Source organism: Oncorhynchus nerka, linkage group LG4 (assembly GCF_034236695.1).
Source record: "Oncorhynchus nerka isolate Pitt River linkage group LG4, Oner_Uvic_2.0, whole genome shotgun sequence".
Taxonomy (NCBI): domain Eukaryota; kingdom Metazoa; phylum Chordata; class Actinopteri; order Salmoniformes; family Salmonidae; genus Oncorhynchus; species Oncorhynchus nerka.
Genome location: NC_088399.1, coordinates 47,028,827 through 47,043,776, shown reverse-complemented (window position 1 = coordinate 47,043,776; position 14,950 = coordinate 47,028,827). Strand labels below are relative to the sequence as shown.

The 14,950-nt window shown below is 43.5% G+C and overlaps 1 protein-coding gene across 1 annotated transcript in view; it reads left to right on the top strand.

Annotated features, from left to right (window-relative positions):
• The window catches only part of LOC115127956 (AF4/FMR2 family member 1-like), an 85,578-nt gene that overhangs the window by 5,789 nt on the left and 64,839 nt on the right, over nt 1-14,950 (top strand). Inside the window, 3 exon segments of the mRNA XM_029657577.2 lie at nt 4,224-4,341; nt 6,576-6,687; nt 6,690-7,438. Coding sequence (XP_029513437.2) covers nt 4,224-4,341; nt 6,576-6,687; nt 6,690-7,438 — 979 coding nt within the window.

Genomic DNA, 14,950 nt, shown 5'->3' with positions numbered 1-14,950 from the left:
CTCTCAGTCGCTGCTTTGATGCACCTGTACTGACCTCGCCTTCTGGATGATAGCAGGGTGAACAGGCAGTGGCTCGGGTGGTTGTTGTCCTTGATGATCTTTATGGCCTTTCTGTGACATCGGGTGGTGTAGATGTCCTGGAGGGCTGGTAATTTCCCCCCGGTGATGCGTTGTGCAGACGTCACTACCCTCTGGAGAGCCTTACGGTTGTGGATCTGTAAAAGTTTGAGTGCTTTTGGTGACAAGCCAAATTTCTTCAGCCTCCTGAGGTTGAAGAGGTGCTACTACGCCTTCTTCACCATGCTGTCTGTGTGTGGGTTGACCAATTTAGTTTGTCCGTGATGTGTACGCCGAGGAACTTAACTTACTACCCTCTCCACTACTGTTCCATCGATGTGGATAGGGGGGTGTTCCCTCTGCTGTTTCCTGAAGTCCACAATCATCTCCTTAGTTTTGTTGATGTTGAGTGTGAGGTTATTTTCCTGACACCACACTCCGAGGGCCCTCACCTCCTCCCTGTAGGCCGTCTCGTTGTTGTTGGTAATCGAGCCTACCACTGTAGTGTCGTCCACAAACTTGATTGAGTTGGAGGCGTGCATGGCCACGCAGTCGTGGATGAACAGGGAGTACAGGAGAGGGCTCAGAACGCACCCTTGTGGGGCCCCAGTGTTGAGGATCAGGGGGGTGGAAATGTTGTTACCTACCCTCACCACCTGGGGGCTGCCCATCAGGAAGTCCAGTTCCCAGTTGCACAGGGCGGGGTCGAGACTAGAGGTCGACCGATTATGAATTTTCAACGCCTATAACGATTTATTGGAGGACCAAAAAAGCCGATACCGATTAATCGGCCAATTATTTTTTAAAAATATATATATATAATTATTATTATTATTATTTTGTAATGACAATTACAACAGTACTGAATGAACAATTAACTTAATATAATACATCAATAAAATCAATTTAGCCTCAAATAATGAAACATGTTCAATTTGGTTTAAATAATGCAAAAACAAAGTGTTGGAGAAGAAAGTAAAATTTCAATATGTGCTATGTAAGAAGGCTAACGTTTCAGTTCCTTGCTCAGAACATGAGAACATATGAAAGCTGGTGGTTCCTTTTAACAGGAGTCTTCAATATTCCCAGGTAAGACGTTTTAGGTTGTAATTATTATATGAATTATAGGACTATTTCCCTCTATACCATTTGTATTTCATTAACCTTTGACTATTGGATGTTATTATAGGCACTTTAGTATTGCCAGTGTAACAGTATAGCTTCCGTCCTTCTCCTCGCTCAAACCAGCAACACAACGACAACAGCCACCATCGAAGCAGCGTTACCCATGCAGAGCAAGGGGAACAAGTACTAGAAGGCTCAGAGCAAGTGACGTTTGAAATGCTATTAGCGTGTGCTAACTAGCTAGCCATTTCACTTCGGTTACACCAGCCTCATCTCGGGAGTTGATATGCTTGAAGTCATAAACAGCAGCGATGCTGGCAAAATGCACGAAAGGGCTGTTTGAATGAATGCTTATGAGCCTGCTGGTGCCTACCATCGCTCAGTCAGACTGCTCTATCAAATCATAGACTTAATTATAATATAATAACACATGGAAATATGAGCCTTAGGTCATTAATATGGTCAAATCCGGAAACTATCATCTCGAAAACAAGACGTTTATTCCTTCAGTGAAATACTGCACCGTTCCGTATTTTATCTAACGGGTGGCATCCATAAGTCTAAATATTCCTGTTACATTGCACAACCTTCAATGTTATGTCATAATTACGTAGAATTCTGGCAAATTAGTTCGCAATGAGCCAGGCGGCCCAAACTGTTACATATACCCTGACTCTGCGTTCATTGCACGCAAGAGAAGTGACAACTTCACCTGGTTAATATTGCCTGCTAACCTGGATTTATTTTAGCTAATATGCAGGTTTAAAAATAATTTACTTCTGTGTATTGATTTTAAGAAAGGCATTGATGTTCATGGTTAGGTATCAACATGTATGCAATGCAGGACACGCTAGATAAACTAGTAATATCATCAACCATGTGTAGTTATAACTAGTGATTAAGTTTAATGCTAGCTAGCAACTTACCGTGGCTTCTTACTGCATTCGCGTAACAGGCGAATGAGGCAGGTGGTTAGATCGTTGGACTAGTTAACCGTAAGGTTGCAAGATTGAATCCCTGAGCTGACAAGGTAAAAATCTGTCGTTCTGCCACTGAACAAGGCAGTTAACCCACCTTTCCTAGGCCGTCATTGAAAATAAGAATGTGTTCTTAACTGACTCGCCTAGTTAACCTCTCTGGGATATGTGGGACGCTAGCGTCCCACCTGGCCAATAGCCAGAGAAAATGCGGAGCGCCAAATTCAAATAAATTACTATAAAAATCTAACTTTCATGAAATCACACATGTAAGATACCAAATTAAAGCTACAAGTGTTGTGAATCCAGCCAACATGTCAGATTTCAAAAAGGCTTTTCGGCGAAAGCAAACAATGCTATTATCTGAGGATTGCACCTCCGTAAACAAAAGAGAGAAGAAATATTTGAACCCTGCAGGCGCGACACAAAACGCGGAAATAAAAATATAAATCATGCCTTTGATGAGCTTCTTCTGTTGGCACTCCAATATGTCCCATAAACATCACAAATTGTCCTTTTGTTCGATTAATTCCGTCTATAGAGATATATATATATATATATCTCTCTCCAAAATGTCTGATCCGGAAAAACACAGGTTCCAACTTGCGCAAAGTGACTACAAAACATTTCAAACTACTTTGTAGGCCCCCCCCAAGAAAATGTCCGGAAACTTGCAGGTGCCTTGGTGGAAGAGTGGTGTAACATCTCACAGCAAGAACGGGCAAATCTGGTGCAATCAATGAGGAGATTTAATGCAGTACTTAATGCAGCTGGTGGCCACACCCGATACTGATTGTTACTTTTGATTTTGAACCCCCCCCTTTGTTCAGGGACACATTATTCCATTTATGTTAGTCACATGTCTATGGAACTTGTTCAGTTTGTCTCAGTTGTTGAATCTTGTAATGTTCATACAAATATTTTCACATGTAAAGTTTGCTGAAAATAATAACAGTTTACAGTGAGAGGACGTTTCTTTTTTTTGCTGAGTGGTTTCAGAGGAAGGCCCAAAAAATGATCAAACTCCAGTCATCTAAGTCACAGACTGTTCTCTCTGCTACCGCACGGCAAGTGGTACCAGAGTGCCAAGTCTAGGTCCGGGTGGACTATGTAAATAATAAATATTGTCCTACCTCTATTTCTTGAACTGCATTGTTGGTTAAGGGCTTGTAAGTAAGCATTTCACGGTAAGGTTGTATTCGGTGCATGTGACATACAATTAGATTTATTGGTCCTTGCCAATGCATTGATTTTCAAATTATTATTATTAAATTTTCAAATGTGAGAATAATGTGCTTGCCTGACTAAATAAATTGAATGCATGCATGGGGATTTTTTTGTGGTCGATGCAGTCACACCTAATAAAGTCATGAATAGTGGGAGCAACAGAGTGGTTGGTGCAACACCCTTCAATTGAAGCAGTGGGAAACAAACCAAAGTGGCCACATGTCTCAATAAACGAATCAAAAATGCGATCACGGTTATTTTAAGGGAGCAGAAGAATGATTTTTCAGTTCAACTCTGAGCTGGATTTGCCATTCTTTGCAATTAGTTTGTTTGTTTTCCCTCGTTAGCCTTTAGCTAACATCGTCTGTGTGATTTCGCTGTTCATTTTGTTAGTATTTTTGTAATAGAAGCCCAATAACTTTTTTGCCGACGTGAACATCTGGATACCGCCCAAGCCTAAGTGGTTTACTCTTAAAATCATATTTCAGCCTTATCTTATGGCTCCCCCAAATGTGATGGCAACCCCATAGGACTGTGTTTGTATATAATTACACCTGTTTCCAATATAAGCACACATCCCCCATTACACCTGTCTCCAGATATGATGGCAACACATACCCACATTACACCCATCTCCAGTTATGATGGGCACACATGATGACATCCCCCTGGACAGTACTACGCCTAGCTTGACTAGGTGTGTACTCAGACTTCTGTGTAAATCATATTGATGTCTACAGAAATTTAGACTTGCGCACAAATTTCAAGTTATGATTTGGCCAATGAGTAAACAGTGGCGTCAATTTTTATGTCCTGTGTCTGTCTGATTCACTGCAGCCACAATGAAGAGCGGAATCTCCTTCGCATCCGAGAGTGGGAGAGGCGGAATCAGGAAGCCCTCCAGGAGAAGGAGTTCTACCAGGAGAACGTTCCCCTTTTTGGGGAACCCTACAAGGCGAGTTTGGTTCCTGTTTACCTCTAGGCCTATGTCCTCCTTCAGTTCTAATAACCATGTAGAACTGTGTACTATTTGCGTTTCTGTTTGCTCTTAAGAGAGGTGTTGTTAACCCGATTCCAACCTTTTTATTAGAAACTCTTCAGAGTTTCTTGATGTATTTATGATTTGCTCAGGAAGTGGTCACCTGTGTGCATACCCTTCTGTAATCCCAATGTGGTCGATGTCTAGTAGTAACTGAAGCTAGCTCCAGGCTCACGGCAGTTCTCGCCTTTCTCCTCTATTAGGAGGGTTGTGTGAATTAGGACACATCCTTCTGCCTCAACCCAACATTGCCCTTTTCTGAGGATTTTGTTTGGCGTGACTAGTGAGCCCATACATGGAATCCAACCCCAGGGGGTAAGCTAGCTACTGTCACAGAGAGAACTTTGTCTAGTCTACCACTTTGTAAGGTCACATTGGTTGGTTGCCGTAAATAGCCAGCCAATATTTGATATTTTGGGCTATAAATACACAGAGACTCAAAAGGAAACAGTACATTTAGTTATAGTGGGGCAAAAAAGTATTTAGTCAGCCACCAATTGTGCAAGTTCTCCCACTTAAAAAGATGGGAGAGGCCTGTAATTTTCATCATTGGTACACTTCAACTATGACAGACAAAATGAGAAAGAAAGTCCAGAAAATCACATTGTAGGATTATTAATGAATTTATTTGCAAATTATGGTGGAAAATAAGTATTTGGTCAATAACAAAAGTTTATCTCAATACTTTGTTATATACCCTTTGGCAATGACAGAGGTCAAACGTTTTCTGTAAGTCTTCACACACTGTTGCTGGTATTTTGGCCCATTCCTCCATGCAGATCTCCTCTAGAGCAGTGATGTTTTGGGGCTGTTGCTGGGCAACACGGACTTTCAACTCCCTTCAAAGATGTTCTATGGGGTTGAGATCTGGAGACTGGCTAGGCCACTGCAGGACCTTGAAATGCTTCTTACGAAGCCACTCCTTCGTTGCCCGGGCGGTGTGTTTGGGATCATTGTCATGCTGAAAGACCCAGCCACTTCATCTTCAATGCCCTTGCTGATGGAAGGAGGTTTTCACTCAAAATCTCACGATACACGGCCCCATTCATTCTTTCCTTTACCCGGATCAGTCGTCCTGGTCCCTTTGCAGAAAAACAGCCCCAAAGCATGATGTTTCCACCCCCATACTTCACAGTAGGTATGGTGTTCTTTGGATGCAACTCAGCATTCTTTGTCCTCCAAACACGACGAGTTGAGTTTTTACCAAAAAGTTATATTTTGGTTTCATCTGACCATATGACATTCTCCCAATCTTCTTCTGGATCATCCAAATGATCTCTAGCAAACTTGAGACAGGCCTGGACATGTACTGGCTTAAGTATGGGGACACGTCTGGCACTGCAGGATTTGAGTCCCTGGCGGCGTAGTGTGTTACTAATGGTAGGCTTTGTTACTTTGGTCCCAGCTCTCTGCAGGTCATTCACTAGGTCCCCCCGTGTGGTTCTGGGATTTTTGCTCACCGTTCTTGTTATCATTTTGACCCCACGGGGTGAGATCTTGCGTGGAGCCCCAGATCGAGGGAGATTATCAGTGGTCTTGTATGTCTTCCATTTCCTAATAATTGCTCTCCACAGTTGATTTCTTCAAACCAAGCTGCTTACCTATTGCAGATTCAGTCTTCCCAGCCTGGTGCAGGTCTACAATTTTGTTTCTGGTGTCCTTTGACAGCTCTTTGGTCTTGGCCATAGTGGAGTTTGGAGTGTGACTGTTTGAGGTTGTGGACCGGTGTCTTTTATACTGATAACAAGTTCAAACAGGTGCCATTAATACAGGTAACGAGTGGAGGACAGAGGAGCCTCTTAAATAAGAAGTTACAGGTCTGTGAGAGCCAGAAATATGTTTATCAGGACCTCACCTAAACGGACGTGCTTGTTTTATTTGTGAACTACAATATCACCCTCACTGCATGTTGCTCTCGGTTTAGTTAAAAGGTAGGCCTGGACTAGCGATTCTAAGTACGCGTTAGCAGTTTAGGGTCGACTTCTATAACAAGAAAGAGCATGTAACAAGATGCTATTGTTATTCTCGTCTTACTCTCTATCATTCATTTTCAAGGCTAACAACAACCATTGCAGATCTGATAAGAACCCTGTTATAATCAATTGTCCCAACATTGTCTGCAGAACCTAAACTTTTATTTTCTGTTTCAGACAAACAAAGGAGATGAGCTTTCCAGCCGTATACAGAGGATGCTGGGTAGTTATGAAGATGTGAAAATCTCCAACTCTCATCTGTGTTTGGACAGTAGCTTCTCTAATGACCCCCATCTCACGTCACCACAACATATAGGCGGCCATCTCACAGCCGAGACAGAGTGAAGCCTGCATTCCAGCACACTCCTCTGTACGGGGCAGGCCAGAATGGTAGTGGTGGTCCCTCCATTAGCAGGCAAACTTCACAGCCTCTGAAGAGGCTCCCTGTTCCCTCCTCCCACACCCAGTCCTCACTGGGTCTCAGTCAAGGCCAGGCCAGCCCTAATCCCCTCCAGGGGAAAGCTGAACCCTGCCCCTGGCCAGACCTGAGGGAGTGTGCCAGTCTTACTCCAGTCCTCTCCACCCTGTCCCCCCCAACTGAGCCCCTATCCCCCCTACATTCCAGTGACCCCAGCGACTCTGAGCCCCAGGACACCCCTGACAGGCACCAAGGATCCCCACTGCACACCGAGAGGCACCCGGCCTCCCTCCTGCACCCCGACTCCCCTGTCCCAATGGAGGGGTCCCCTCTGGATGACCCCCAGAGAGATATCCCACTTCTGGCCATCGAGGGAGCAACAACCCTGCCCTCTCAGACATTCCCTCTACCACTGGCCTCTAAACCAAATCTGGTCATGCCCCAGAAGCCCACAGCCTACGTCCGGCCCATGGACGGCCAGGACCAGGTGACCAGCGAGTCTCCGGACCTTAAGCCCTCTCCTGAAGGCTTCCATGGACAGTCTTATCATGAACCCTTAGCCGACTTGAAAAGCTCCAAGCCCAGCCTTTCCAAACTGAAGATTCCATCACAGTCTATAGAGGTAAGCAGCGCACTGTTTTGTTTTTAACCATGGTTGTGTGTGTGGGTCCTTATTTTGAATAGCCTATACCCCTCAAACTCAATTCTGAACCGCGAAGTGTAAATGTATAAATAAAATGTATTGTTCCCCTCTAATCAGAGACTGATTTAGATCTGGGACTCCAGGTGTGCGCAATTAGTTATCAGGTAAAACACAAAACTAGCAGGCTCCAGACCTCATAGGGTAAGAGTTGAGTACCCATGGCCTAAACTGTGAGAAATATCAGTTCATACCAGACACACTGGACTTTAGATTCAAATAAGTTGGCACACTTTAGATACAGTGGCAAAAAAAAATAAACATCAATGCAACAAACCTCGAACATACCATCAAATTGAACATGAACCAATTCTAAATCAGTCCTATTTCTTAGTTGCTGGTTAATACCTTAATTGCTGGACTAAAAGCCGCTACTTTTTTCCCACGCTTTGAACCTCGCGGTTTATACAATGACGCGGCTAATTTATGGATTTTTCACTGATGCAAAGATGGAGGAGCATTCCATCGGCCCGCACGACATCATAAATATGGATGAGGTTCCTCTGACGTTTGACCTGCCTCTCACTCGGACTGTCAACAGGAAAGGTGAATTATCCGTCACGCTGAAAACTGGGCATGAAAAAACGCCCTTCACCTGTGTTCTGAGCTGCACGGCATCGGGAGAAAAGCTTCCACCGATGTTGATTTTTAAACGCATGACGATGCCAAAAGAAATTCCCGAGAGGAATTGTTATGAAAGTCAACAAGAAAGGATGGATGACGGAAGGCCTAATGCATGAATGGCATACGGAGTGTTACGGCAAGCGACCGGGAGGATTCTTTCACAAGAACAAGGCATTGCTCGTGTTGGACAGCATGAGGGCCCACATAACAGATTCTGTGAAAGAAGCCATCAAGAGGACAAACTCAATTCCAGCTGTGATTCCTGGGGGCACAACAAAGTATTTGCAGCCACTCGACATCAGTGTAAATCGTGCATTTAAGGTGGCGTTCAGTGGGAGGCTTGGATGACAAGTGGGGAGAAATCCTTCACTAAAACGCGCCGCATGCGAAGAGCCACTTATGGTCAAGTCTGCCAGTGGGTCCTGACAGTGTGGAGCATTGTCAAAAAATCCACTATCATCAACGCGTTTCGAAAGGCTGGACTGCTGCGTGTTGTTGAGGGCAGTTCAGCGGGGAATTTGCCTCCGGATGAAAGTGACGAGAGCGACAATGAAAACGATCCAACATCGGATGAAGCAATTCTGAGGCTATTCAACTCCGACACCGAAGGAGATGACTTCAGTGGTTTCAGTGCACAGGAGGAGGAAGATGGTGACCAATGACTTTACTGGTAGGCTGCTGTTTAATTTTTGTTACAAGCTGTGTTTCGTTTAAAGGCTGTGTAAAGTTAATTTGTTTCAATGTACCGGTAGGCACCTGCGGCTTATAGACATGTGCGGCATATTTATGTACAAAATACATATATATTTTTTAAATCAGTTGGTGTGGTTTAGATTCAGGTGCGCTTAATAGTCCAGCAATTACGGTATATAACTTTTGGCTGCCTTGTTTTGATCTGGAAAGTATCACTGTGACGTTAGCGACTTAAATATTTGGCAAACTCCAGACATCTTAAAACTATAGACTGATTTTGGACAAAGTTGGCAGCTGTCTGTGGTTTTAAAATCTCTTGCCTACTATCCTAAATCTGTCTTGCCTACTACTTACCCCTGTCCTCTTATCTGATTATCAGCTGTTGTCAAACATGGGTCTGTAAAGATGCTTATCTTCCTCAATAATGTTCATCAAATTCTACTAAATGAAAAGCCTAGATGACATCCTGGCATTTTAAAGTGTACTACATTTTTAAGAAATCCACATAGCTAATCAGCCTATTATTTTGAATTATAAGTCTGGGTATTCACACACGCCCAATGTGTTCAGCTAAAGATTGCATGTAGGTTATTAACACAAACCCAGTGGAAGTCAAGCAGAACAAGCCATTGTCGTCAATCCATTTGCATGCTCTAGTATAGTCCTATTCTCTCTGGGTGAATATTTCCATAATTGGCTTTGATGGGACTTGGAGAAGAGACCTCATCCTGCCTGTGTACCTGTGGGAGGACGCCAACAGGAAAAATCATCTGTCCTGTAACGTCAGTTAATGCACATCTGTTTTCTGTAATTATGGTTGTTAGAATAGTCTCAAATGATAATTACTGTTGACTTGAGACAGACGGGTGACAATTTCTCTATGGGTGAATGTTTACATAATTAACCTTGTTAGTGATTCTCTTATGCTAATAGGGTACTGTGTTTTTGTAGGCCGAACCAAAGTAATCCAATGCATTTATTTTGACATTCATTTATTTGCCAGGATTGTTACACTTTCAAGCACCTCAAGTCCCTCATCATACTTGCAGATCAGAATATATTATATTTCCCTTAAAGAGGGCGAGAGTTGAGGCGCAACCAGCATTTTTTTGAATCATAATTGAAAAGGTGAAACACTCGCTTTCTGTTAAATTATTATTTTATTTAAACGACTATTAAAAGCTTGATGTTTGTTACCTTCATCGGGACCCTCTGGTTGTTTTCGCACTAAGAAGAGCTTAAACTTTCCCCACTGCCCCATCCAGAGAGAAGAGGACAGAAAGCTTCTGAGAGCAGACAGTTAGCTCATAGTTGTATTAACCATGCCTCTGCAATGCCTCAGCAAGGCTGTCCACAATTAAAAAATATATAAAAAAGCCTCTAAGGAATGTGGCCTATCCCCTGCCCTCACCCTCCCTCCCCACAGCCCAGGCTGCACCTGCAGCGGCCCTGCTCTGCTCATTGTTGGAGTTCCTGCTGTCCCTTGCACATGTGGACATAAACCCAGCAGTTCTGAATAGGCAGGCTGGTGTTTTCACCCACCGCCGGGGCTAATCCAGCACAGGATAGCTGTGCAGGGACTCATAACCCCCACTCCCCTCAACAAACTGAAGGGTCCACATAGAAATGCCACAAATAGAGCTGACATGTCAGAGAACTCGCCTAGTCAATGTCAGAGAGGTACATCTGAACTTCTAGATAATATATTTATATCTGAACTTCCCACAACATTCTGTCCTGCTGAACACATGCAGCATTCCTTTGATTTGAATCCATAGTGAATATCCTGGAGAGTGGGTATTGGGTAATGTAGAGGTGTTTGGTGTTCACTCTGGGGTTTCATTGGCGTTTCTGTCTTTTATCAAGCTTGAAGCTACCTGAGCTCTCCCTCCCTGGCTACATGAAGCATTCTGCTCTACCCTGCTATCCATGCCTTGCCTTGAACATACAGAACTGAAATGTTAATAATTCACAATAATCCTGTTTGCATGGGCTGCTCAGATATACCCAGGACCTTAGAGTGAAGGTACTGGGAGGAACTTTTTGGTTCAATAAGTTTCCGCATAGATCTACTAAACTACATGCATGCCTGCTAGTGAACTGTCACAATCTTCAGTATGCTCAGGAAATGTTTGCTGTTTAAATACATTTACTTTATAATAAAGCCAGGACTAAACATAGTTATGTTTTGGTTCTGTAGCAGACATTGTATCCATTACTTCAACTAATGGCTACTCTTTGACTAGTGGGGAAAGTCAGGAAAGTCTTTCGGGGTCAGTGACTAGCCTACAGTAAGGATGCACCGAGAAATGTTTGTGTGCCTTTGCACTTCAGCGAAATGCCCAAATGTATTCACTGTCATCAGGGCCAGCAGTCAGCAGCCTGTTAACACACTAAAAGAGAAGACAATCAGTCAGTAGTAATACAACATAGTTGTGGAAGCTGTTCATTAGGCACTGGCCAAATATAAGGTAATTGGTTTGAAATTTAATCACACCGTTGGTGTGTCTAGACTGTTGTACAGGCATGCCGTACGCCAATAATTCAATATTGAACTGCAATGCTCAAAGTAGCTAGACTACCTGGCTGCTACACATAAGGAATGCAATACTGTGGTGTTATGTTGATGTTTGTTGTTATCCAGTCCAGAGGGGTATCCTACAACACAAGCTAGATATGGCTCGTCCGCCTGCCACTAACTCCAGCAGGCTTGTAGCTGCGTTTGCATGTATTTTGGCTATTTGAGCGCCAAACTCTTCATTGAGACAATTTTGAAACATCAATCAATGGGCAGGTCCATGCTACATTTTCATTTGTGACAAAATCAGCCCAGAGTTAGCCTGCCCAGGAGCAGGTTAGTTCTGATGGATTTGTTGCCATATAAATTGACCTGACTAAAAAGTGAGCCATATTTGTATGACCAAAGTTACCTTCTTAACTTCTCAAACCTGATGCATAGGATACCCCTCTGGTTCCTGTTTGGAAATGGTCAATGCTGTTGTAGGCTACCCAAACTAAGTCCCCAGCATTGGTTACTGTGTGTGGTGGACGATTGTACAGTAGTATGGGGTTTGGAAAGATTGGTGTGTTGAGAGAGAGTTACAGTGCTCTAGAGCACATATGTCAGAGTCAAGGCCCGCGGGCCACATCCGGCCCGCAAGAAGGTTTTTACGGCCCCTGGGATGATCTTGATTTATTATTAGAACCGGCCCGCAGCAAGCCGGCAGCCCGCAGATCTTTTACACGCACCAATACTACATTTCCCACAATGCAAAGGTGACGCACCGAGCAGTAGGCTGCTTCATTTCAATATTTATTGGCACAGCAGTCGTCAGCATCACAGTAAAATTAACTTTCAGATACCCATCAAAAATGGCAAAACGGAAGGTGGATACTGAGAACCGGGGGTTTCAAACAAGGTGGGAGTCGGAGTATATGTTCACGAAGGTAGCTGGAAAACCTGTGTGTCTTCTGTGTGGAGAAAGTGTGGCGGTACTGAAAGAGTATAATCTGAGACGACATTATGAAACGAAACACGCGGACAAAAACAAGAATATGGACATGGAACAAAGGCTACAAAAGGCAGAGGAATTAAAACGAGGCCTCAAATCTCGACAGGCTCTGTTCAAAAAAGCCAAATCACAAGGCCAGGCTGCTGTCAAGGCCAGTTTTATTTTGGCAGAAGAGATCGCTAAATCAGCCCGGCCATTTACGGAGGGGGATTTCATCAAAAACTGCATGATTAAAGTTTGTGACGAAGTTTGCCCAGAAAAAAGGCAACTCTTTTTAAATGTGAGTCTGAGCAGAAACACCATTGCCGAGAGAGTAGACCAGTTGTCCATCAATCTAAAAGAGCAGCTTGTGAAAAAGGGAAAAGATTTTATTGCATATTCCTTGGCTGTGGATGAGAGCACCGACATTTCTGACATTGCCCAGTTGTCAATTTTCATCCGCGGAGTGGACTCCAACCTAAGCGTGACAGAGGAGTTTTTGGCTTTACGTCCTATGCATGGCACAACTACGGGGCATGATTTGTATGAAGAGGTGTCAAGATGTGTAAATGAGATGGAGCTGCCTTGGGAAAAACTCGTGGGTTTGACAACCGACGGAGCACCTGCGATGTGTGGACACAGGAGCGGACTGGTGGCGAAGATACGGGAAAAGATGCAAGAGGAAAACGCGACAGGTGAGCTGACAGCTTATCATTGTATCATACACCAGGAAGCGTTGTGCGGTAAAGCCTTGAAAATGGAGCATGTAATGAGCATCATCACGCGCACAGTTAACTTTATCAGAGCCAAAGGTTTGAATCACCGCCAGTTCAAGGCATTTCTGACGGAGTTAGAAACGGAGCATGGTGATTTGCCTTATCACACAGAGGTGCGATGGCTAAGCCAGGGAAAGGTGCTTCAAAGATGTTTCGAGCTTCGTGAGGAGATTTGTCTGTTCTTGGACAGCAAAGGGAAAGACACAACACAACTCCGAGACGAAATGTTTCTGTGTGAAATGGCTTTTCTGTGTGACATTACGAGTCATCTGAATGCAATAAACTTGCAGCTGCAGGGTCGGGATCGTGTCATCTCTGATATGTACAGTACAGTGAAGGCATTTAAAACCAAACTGACTCTGTGGGAGACGCAGATGCGGAAAGAAAATTTGAGCCACTTTCCCAGCTGCCAGACCATGAAAGAGAAGCTCTCTACCAGTGCGTTCGAGCACACAGTTGGCTGATAAAATAGGTATGCTTGCCGCTGACTTTCGACGCCGATTTGCTGACTTTGAAGCACAAAAAGCAGGTTGGAACTGCTCGGTAACCCATTTGCTGTTGACGTGGAAAGCTCACCACCAAACCTCCAAATGGAGTTGATTGACCTCCAATGCAATGATGCACTGAGGGCAAAATATGCGGCAGTGGGTGCTGCGGAGTTCGCCCGTTTCCTCCCGGCACAATGCCCCAGCTGCGCATCCAGGCTGCTCAAACGTTGTCTATGTTTGGCAGCACATACCTGTGTGAACAACTGTTTTCTTTGATGAACCTGAACAAAACATCACACAGAAGTCGACTTACTGCTGAACACCTCCACTCAATTCTGAGGATTTCTTCAGCTCAGAGCCTTACCCCGAACATTGATGAACTTGTGGAAAAGATGGGACACCACCAAGTATCACCCTCAACCTCAAACAAGTGAACATTACTGTGCAATCACATATTTAGAGTTTTTACTCAGTTCAAGTTTAAAAGTTAAAATTTAATATTTGTTTTCACTGCATGTTACTTCTCCTTAAACAAAGTGTTGTTTTTGATTAATAGATTTTTGCACTTTATTTTTTTGTATTTCAATCCAATTATATTTTAAAAATATTTCAGTTGAGTGGATGATAGAAAATTGCTATTATTGTTTTTTCTTTGAAGTAAATTTAGCCCACTTTTGCTAAAATAGAAAATATAGTCTACTGATGGTGCCTTGAATACCGGTTTCTTTCATTTAATGTTCATGTTATGGGGATATTTATATAAAGGAAATTTGTCTTTTGTGTCTGTTGAAAATTAAAGATTACTGACAGAGCCATAAGAAAATATTGCTTTATTTATCTGATCATATTGTAATATATTTGTTAGGTTTTCAGTAGGTTCAATTAGGTTCACTAGACTATATGCGTCATTTAAAAATTTTTCAATGAACATTCGAACAGTCCGGCCCTCGTCTTGTAGCTGATTTTTTTATTTGGCCCTCCGTCCATTTGACTTTGACACCCCTGCTCTAGAGGAATGCTCTGTCACAACATGCTCATAACAAGCTCTGATCCTCCCCTTTCTGTGTTTTTATAGATTTTAACTGCTCTGTCTGTGCTGTGGTGGAGTTTTATTTTATGCATGGTTAAAGCTACAATCCAGACCATTCAGATCTGCAAACATTGAATGGTTAGCCCAAGGGATATGGGGAAAGGAGTAAATTTGATCTGGCTGATACTCTACCAAAGGCTGCTACATACACACTCGTTGGGCCACCACACTCTTTCTCTTCACCTAGCCTCAGGTAGTGTTGTCCTGTCTCAGAGCAGAAGCAGCCAGTGAGTCCACACAGTTCTCCTTTTAGCCTTCTGTGTGTCACCCTG